Source organism: Panulirus ornatus, chromosome 6 (assembly GCF_036320965.1).
Source record: "Panulirus ornatus isolate Po-2019 chromosome 6, ASM3632096v1, whole genome shotgun sequence".
NCBI classification, from domain to species: domain Eukaryota; kingdom Metazoa; phylum Arthropoda; class Malacostraca; order Decapoda; family Palinuridae; genus Panulirus; species Panulirus ornatus.
Genome location: NC_092229.1, coordinates 13,039,795 through 13,047,893, shown reverse-complemented (window position 1 = coordinate 13,047,893; position 8,099 = coordinate 13,039,795). Strand labels below are relative to the sequence as shown.

Sequence of the window (8,099 nt, the reverse complement as noted above, 5' to 3'; positions counted from 1 at the left end):
TATACTGGAGGGGATGTATATGATGCTATTTTTTCCTATGCCATTCTTTACATGTTACCATATTGGTTTCATATTACATTGTTGATTACTATGGTGTATTTATTTTCATATATGTACATGTCACTCCATTGAAGGTATCCAGCTCGCACGTACATGGGCATACATCAGTACACACACACACACACACACACACACACACACACACACACACACACCTCCACCATCACCACCACCACAACCATAACACATCACCATCGCCTCCTCTCGTGACTGTACGAGCAGTTGATTCTTGCATCGTCACCAGAGTGAGGGGAATGGGGGGTCAGTCTACCACCTGAATGGTAAACAAATGCCCTTCACCCTCCCAGTAACCAGACGACTCACTCACTTACCCCTCCAGAAACACAAACTCTTCCCCCTCTAAGGTGCAAACAATTCTCCTCAGAGATACCATAGCCACCATCTGGGCAGTCCATAAAGTTCCCCTGATGGTAAACCCAACCTTCCCCCTCCATAAAAGAACTTACTCCACCCATGAAATCAAACTTCCCCCCTCACTCCCCCCCCATACAATCAACAAATCACGCCCCTTTCCTGCTCCTCCTCCTCTTCCTCCTCCCTTCCCCCTTGACTAACGAAGGATCTCCCTTACACTGTAAACACCTAACATGCCAGGAGGAAGGGGGAACATCATATTCAACCCCCCTCTCCTCTCCCCTTCCCTTCCCATCACCAGACAACTCACTCTCCGCCCCTGTACACATACCCACCCTCCCATTACGCAGTGCACTAACCCGTTCCTCTCCCTCTCTCTCTCTCCCCGCGTACAGAACGTCAGGTGGAGGAGATCACGTTCCGCGGCCGGGAGTACGTGTGGTGGGACTTGCGAAGAACCGGGGGACAGCCGCTGGCGTCCCAGAACGACCAGCTCTCCTTCTCCTTCAAGACCAGACACCCAGCTGGCGTCCTCTTCTTCTCCGGTGAGTGCAACCTCCTCCTCCTCCTCCTGCAGCTCTCCTTCTCCTTCAAGACCAGACACCCAGCTGGCGTCCTCTTCTTCTCCGGTGAGTGCAACCTCCTCCTCCTCCTCCTCCTGCAGCTCTCCTTCTCCTTCAAGACCAGACACCCAGCTGGCGTCCTCTTCTTCTCCGGTGAGTGCAACCTCCTCCTCCTCCTCCTCCTGCAGCTCTCCTTCTCCTTCAAGACCAGACACCCAGCTGGCGTCCTCTTCTTCTCCGGTGAGTGCAACCTCCTCCTCCTCCTCCTCCTCCTGGAAACTCCCCAGCCCTTTATGGAAATTTTCTAATGTCGAAATCATATTTAGAACAGTTTAACCTCGGGAAGGTGAAATTGAATTAACGTTTTTGCGCCACCCGCCCTTCTTATTTCTGCCGATTCTTAAGAAGAAAAAAAAATAATATATTCAAGCGTTCGATACGCAGTTCATGGCAAGTTTCTTCATATTTTCTCTTCAAAATTAATAATATATATATATATATATATATATATATATATATATATATATATATATATATATATATATATATATATTATCCCTGGGGATAGGGGATTAAGAATACTTCCCACGTATTCCCTGCGTGTCGTAGAAGGCGACTAAAAGGGGAGGGAGCGGGGGGCTGGAAATCCTCCCCTCTCGTTTTTTTTTTAATTTTCCGAAAGAAGGAACAGAGAAGGGGACCAGGTGAGGATATTCCAAAAAAGGCCCAGTCCTCTGTTCTTAACGCTACCTCGCTAACGCGGGAAATGGCGAATAGTTTTTTTTTTTTCTTCCAAAAGAAGGAACAGAGGGGGCCAGGTGAGGATATTCCAAAAAAGGCCCAGTCCTCTGTTCCTAACGCTACCTCGCTAACGCGGGAAATGGCGAATAGTTTAAAAGAAAAAAGAAAAAAAAAAAAAATATATATATATATATATATATATATATATTTTATATATATATATATATATATATATATATATATATATATATATATAATATATTATATATATATATATATATATATATATATATATATATATATATATATATATATATATATATATCGTTTAGCCGTAGTCTCGAAATTCGAGACCCAATACGTAGATTCGGTATCATTGTCTATGACAGTGACGTCAATCGTAGGTAACGTCACAGGTTTCCCTGACGTCACTTGTTTACGGGTTATCCTCCTCTGTTCCTCGGGGTTCTATCATCATATTGTCCATTCTTTTGATGAGATTCCCTAGTGTTGATACGGATCATCCCAACGGTCAGCGCGTTTGAATTCTTCGTGCCAGAGGATATATATATATATGTATAGTCCCTCTCCTCCCTCTTCTAATTACAGTGGGTTTTTTGTCGCCTTATAACAGTGGCAGCTGATGTACGGCTGGATGGTAAACGTTAATATCACCTAGATATCAGCCTTCACTTAAACCGTCGGTGTGTGTGTGTGTTATTCAGGAAAGCATCAAATGCTGGAAATAATTATGTGTATTGTTCGATTCATGCTGGCGGACCCGCCTCGGGCATGGAAGGGCGGGGCTGCACATGCGCAGTAGTCTTACCCTCCTTTCTCCCAGCAGTGGCTGTTATTATTGTTATTGTTACTATATCATCATTATTACTATTATTATTTTTATTATTATTATTATCATTATTATTATTATTATTAGTGGTAGTAGGTAGTAGTAGTAGTAGTAGTAGTAGTAGTATTGTTTTTATTGTTTCGATAAATTTTCAGTGTAGCTTTTGCCTTCGTTGTGTCAGTAATAACCGCTCGCCAGAATTTGAAACGGCGGTGACCCTTTCTCGGGGCAAGAACACGGTATATTGACGCCCCGAGCTGTGGGTCGGGTCATGTGAGGTCACTGCAGGAATGGAAGTTGGAAATCATATATTTTTTTTTTTTTTTTTGAGCAAGGAAAGCGGGGCGGGGGTCGCGAGGGGTCATCTCAGAGCGCAGTGAGGTTAGGTTCGGTCAGTGGATATCACTAATGGCATGCTTTGTAGCTGCGCACGGTGACCCACTCCATCAGGGTAATGGAGAAAATGTCCCACTAGCGGACCACTTTGGGCTCTAGGTTAGGTTGGAGGGCGTTCATCGTGTGCTTGATCATACAAGCCTCCGTCATGAGATGAGTTCATGATCTTATAGTTTCTCATGCATATTTTTTTTCCCCCTTCATCCCTACTATACTCACACCTCAAGTCATCCTACTGCTCCTCCGCCGCCATTCCTCCTAGCTCATCCATATTCAGTCCTCCCATTCCTAGTTTCCTCATCCTCAACTCATCCCATCACCTAGCTACCCCATCCTAAGCTACCTCATCCATTAGACCCATCCAGCCCTAACTCCTCTTCCTCATATCCCTCCCTCTCACCCTTCCTCCTCAAGCCCCAACAGCTCTCCAGACCCCTACCTTAATGGCAGGGGAGGGTAACTATCATTAGATGCGTAAGGATGTACCAATAAGCCAGCCGGAGACTAAGCACAGAAGAATGATTCCGGTAATCTTGGCCCTACGAAGCTCTGGTCCCTCACGAACTATTCCCAAATTATCTCGGTAATTGGGAAATTACAGAAACCTGTGAAGCCATTCTAAAACTTCAGGTATAGTTAGAGCCGCGGTGCGTGACGTGTTCTCAAGGGAGGTTTCCGCTGCTGATGGGTCATCACCGAACGCGGTCATCAATGGGTTTTTTTGGGGGTTATCACTTGACGCGGTTATTACTTTGCCAGTGATGACCTAAGGCCGTTATAACGCCTTGGTCATCACTTGCAGTCTTGACTTGACGTGGTCATCGCTTCACACGGTCATCATTTGACATGGTCATCGCTTTACACGGTCATCACTTGACGCAGTCTTCACTTGACGTGGTCATCGCTTCACACGGTCATCACTTGACGCAGCCATCACTTGACGCAGTCATTCCTTGACGCAGCCATCACTTGACGCAGTCATCACTAGACGCAGTCATCACTAGACGCAGCCATCACTTGACGTAGGCATCACTTGACGCAGTCATCACTTGACGCAGTATTCACATGACGCAGTCATCACCTGACGCAGTCATCCCTCGACGCAGTCATCCCTTGACGCAGTCATCACTTGACGCAGTCATCGTAAGGCATAGTCGTCACTTGAAGCTGCTGTCATCACTTGACGCGGTCATCGTAAGACGTAGTCGTCACTTGACCTGGTCACAGCTGGCACCGGAGGTCAAGGTCAGAGTGTCACGTCGTACCCATGTGTACACGACCCGTGTGAAAATGCCACACTTGACCAACTCGCTATCACTGACGTGTAATGGCGGGCCGGCGGAAGCTCACGCGTCTTGCCTCTAGTGGCGAAATTAGTGGCCGATACTTGATTACTGCCTTAATTGAAGTGAAATCTTCGGCTCAAGAGAGAGAGAGAGAGAGAGAGAGAGAGAGAGAGAGAGAGAGAGAGAGAGAGAGAGCGGGGGATATGGGGACAGAATTTATGGGCGTGGGGATGTATTTGAAGTGGGCCTTCTACTTGTTTAATGCGTCATCGCCGTCTTTGAGGTCTTCCGTCGCTAATATCTCTCTCTCTCTCTCTCTCTCTCTCTCTCTCTCTCTCTCTCTCTCTCTCTCTCTCTCTCTCTCTCTCTCGCGGTGAGCACGACGTGTGCAAAGCCCAGCCACAGGGCAGGCAAGGGAAACTCAGCCCTGTCGAGTAGACGTCCCAGACCAGACCAGAGAACTTCACATCCTGACTAGGTACCACAACGACTCCCTCATGGCCGAGTCATTTTCTTCGGGCGACCGTATTTCCTCCCTTGCTAAGTCTCGCTGAGACAACCCTCACTTCTCCCAGTGTACCCCGGGAGAAGCAGAATTAAGTACACGTACATGACGCGGGAACTTCTGTTTTGAGAGAAGTCGTGATATAAGTTAGTTTTGGACACACCAGCATGGCTGCTGATAAGACACAGGGACTCTACATGGGACGGCCAAATGACCAGGGACCTGAGGGTTCCTAGCGAGGTTATCTTATTCATGGGCTTAGGGAGTGAAAGAAATTAGGATAGGAGAGCGGGAGGCACCTCTCTCTCCCTCAACTGTCGGCGGGGATAAAGATGAAAGAAATAACGTTCCGAGTCAGGGTAGAGGAATGGACACACTGCCATGGCAGTTTCATCGGAATGTATCGATTGGAAAAAAAAAAGAAGTTTCCATCCAGTTTCACACATGCTGTTGAGGTGAGGGTCGGTCGTCCAGGCATAAGACAACCACCTCTACCTGTAGCCTTGGGAGGTTCCTCCCTCCGCCTCCTGCTGACTCGTCGCAACAAGCCGGTAAATCCTGATCTAAACCGGCCGTATCCGTGCAAGTCCCGGCCTGCTTATGTTGTCTCATCCCCTGCACGTCTTGCCCACCACGGCTGGCCATGGTGCTCCCCGTCTTTCTCCTCCCAGGCCCTGCTGGAGCTGCCTGGCTCGCTCCGCCACACCGACCCCCTCCGCCTCTTCGTTCCGCGGGGCCTGTCTTACCTAGAATGGTCCTTTCCAGGAACCGTACACTTCCGTCTTTCCTTAGCCGAGTCTTGGATGCAGTGGAATAAGGCGGAACGTCCGTGTGTTGCCGCTGGTGTTGTATGGTTTACGATCAGAGCTGAGTGAGGAACGTCGGAGAAAAACGTAGCTCCACCATTGCCTTCTCCCCCTACACCCCACACCCGTCAAACACACCCTCCCCACTATCTCCTACCCTACCACCCTGTGTACAGTCTCCCCCCTCACCCCACCTCCTCCCTTCCTCCCTCTCCCCACACACGCACACACACACACCCCAACCACAGCCCTCTGGCTGTACATATCGGGGAAACGAAGCCCACCAGTAGAGAGAAAGAAAAATAACAGAGAGAGAAAGAGAGAGAGATCAAACAGATTTTCAATAAAAAACTGAGTCGTTAACCTTTTGTCTTGTTACTTGAAGTTCTTGTCCATTGTGTTGTGGACCCGATGGCATAACAGGACACACACACACACACACACACACACACACACACACACACACACACAGGTCTCTGGGCAGGCGGCCTTCTGGGGCATCATCTGGGATGCTGCCCCACATAGCGGCTGACAGAGCCGCGTCTCTGTGCTGAGTGATTACAATAATTGATTAGGCTCAGGCAGGTCATCAAGGGAGAGGGAGGGGAAGAGGAGGAGGAGGAGGAGGGTGGCGGTGATGGGAAGGGGCAAAACGAAGGGAGAGGGGAAGAAGTGGTATTGGGGAAGGAGGACAAAGGAGGGGTGGCTAACATAGTCGCCAAATCTCATCAGGAATTTAATCACACACACACACACACACACACACACACACACACACACACACACACGTAAAGAAGTCGGGGGAAAACACTGCTGCGTCTGAGGAGTGGAGGGGGAGCGACGTTACTGCAGCTGTAATGGCCAGGTGCAGGCAAAGGTCGTCCCGCCTCCCTGAGCTTTTTTTTTTAATAAGAAGCCCCAAAAGCTTCGTTCATTGTCACTTGTGATAGAAGGAATGATAAGGTTACTGAGTGGAGAGAGAGAGAGATAGAGATAGAGAGATAGATAGATAGAGAGAGAGAGAGAGAGAGAGAGAGAGAGAGAGAGAGAGAGAGAGAGAGAGAGAAGAAAGGAATAGCTTCAGAGTGTTGAGAGAGAGAGCGAGAGAGAGAGAGAGAGAGAGAGAGAGAGAGAGAGAGAGAGAGAGAGAGAGAGAGAGAGAGAGAGAAGAAAGGAATAGCTTCAGAGTGTTGAGAGAGAGAGAGAGAGAGAGAGAGAGAGAGAGAGAGAGAGAGAGAGAGAGAGAGAGAGAGAGAGAGAGAGAGAGAGAGAGAACCGCTCACACCCACACACTGACTAACTCAACGCTCCACCTTCCTTCCCTTTACGTCGCAGGTGACGGCAAGGACTACGTCAACATCGCGCTGCGGGAGGGCGGCGTCCTGGTGACCCTTGACATGGGCGGTGACCCCCTGAAGGTCACGGTCAGACCCGACAACGTCCGCTTCGACGACAACCAGTGGCACACCGTCAGCGTGCACAGGACCGTCAAGGAGGTGAGTACTGCTGGGGGACGAAGGGCTAGGGCGTGCCAGTGAGAAGATATATATATATATATATATATATATATATATATATATATATATATATATATATATATATATATTTATATATATATATATATATATATATATATATATATATATATATATATATATATATATATATACATAGATACATATATGTATATATATATATATATATATATATATATATATATATATATATATATATATATATATATATATATATATAGATAGATAGGTAGATGGATAGAAAGAGAGAGAGAGAGAGAGAGAGAGAGAGAGAGAGAGAGAGAGTCCGATGTGGGTGAAGTTATCTTTACTATCTTTATTCTTAACGAGGAAACGTTCTTGTTGGCGAACCAAGGCAGCTGCTGTGAGAGGGGCTTGAATAGGGGGGGAGAGAGAGGGGATCTTTGAGAGAAAAGAGTAGGGGAGGGAAGCGAAGGAGAGTGGGGGGGGGGGGAAAAGGCCTTGGAGTGAGAGGTGTTGTAGGAGGGAGAGAGAGTGTGTTGCCTCTGGCTTGAAGGGAGGGGAGGATGAGAGGAGGGAGGGTGGATGGTGGTGGTGCACTTGTATAGAATGGAAGGATTGGGGGAAGGATTACTGCCAGAGGTGCGTGAGGACCAGGGGGGCATGAGGATTAGAGAGAGAGAGAGAGAGAGAGAGAGAGAGAGAGAGAGAGAGAGAGAGAGACGAGAGAGACGAGAGGACGAGGAGACGTGGGGGAAACGAAAGAGTGGAGAAGGAGTGAGAGGAGGGGAGAAAATAAATGCCAGGTCAATATATATATATATATATATATATATATATATATATATATATATATATATATATATTGCTCCAACTGTATTGAAGACCGAAATGGTTTTAGGATAGATGATTGATAGCAGTTCTCTGTGACGGCAGCGAACTCCCGTGATTGCGTCGCCCGCCCGCCCCCCGCGTGTTCAACTCATCCGTCCGGTGTTCAACTCGTCCGTCCGGTGTTCAG

At 47.6% G+C, this 8,099-nt stretch overlaps 1 protein-coding gene across 5 annotated transcripts in view; it reads left to right on the top strand.

Moving 5' to 3' along the window:
- Positions 1-8,099, top strand: part of Nrx-1 (Neurexin 1) — a 363,755-nt gene that overhangs the window by 278,223 nt on the left and 77,433 nt on the right. For all 5 annotated transcript variants that reach the window (XM_071662517.1, XM_071662514.1, XM_071662515.1 and 2 more), the window contains exons 3-4: positions 831-980; positions 6,918-7,078. In XM_071662517.1, coding sequence (XP_071518618.1) covers positions 831-980; positions 6,918-7,078 — 311 coding nt within the window. The remainder of the gene's footprint in view (positions 1-830; positions 981-6,917; positions 7,079-8,099) is intronic.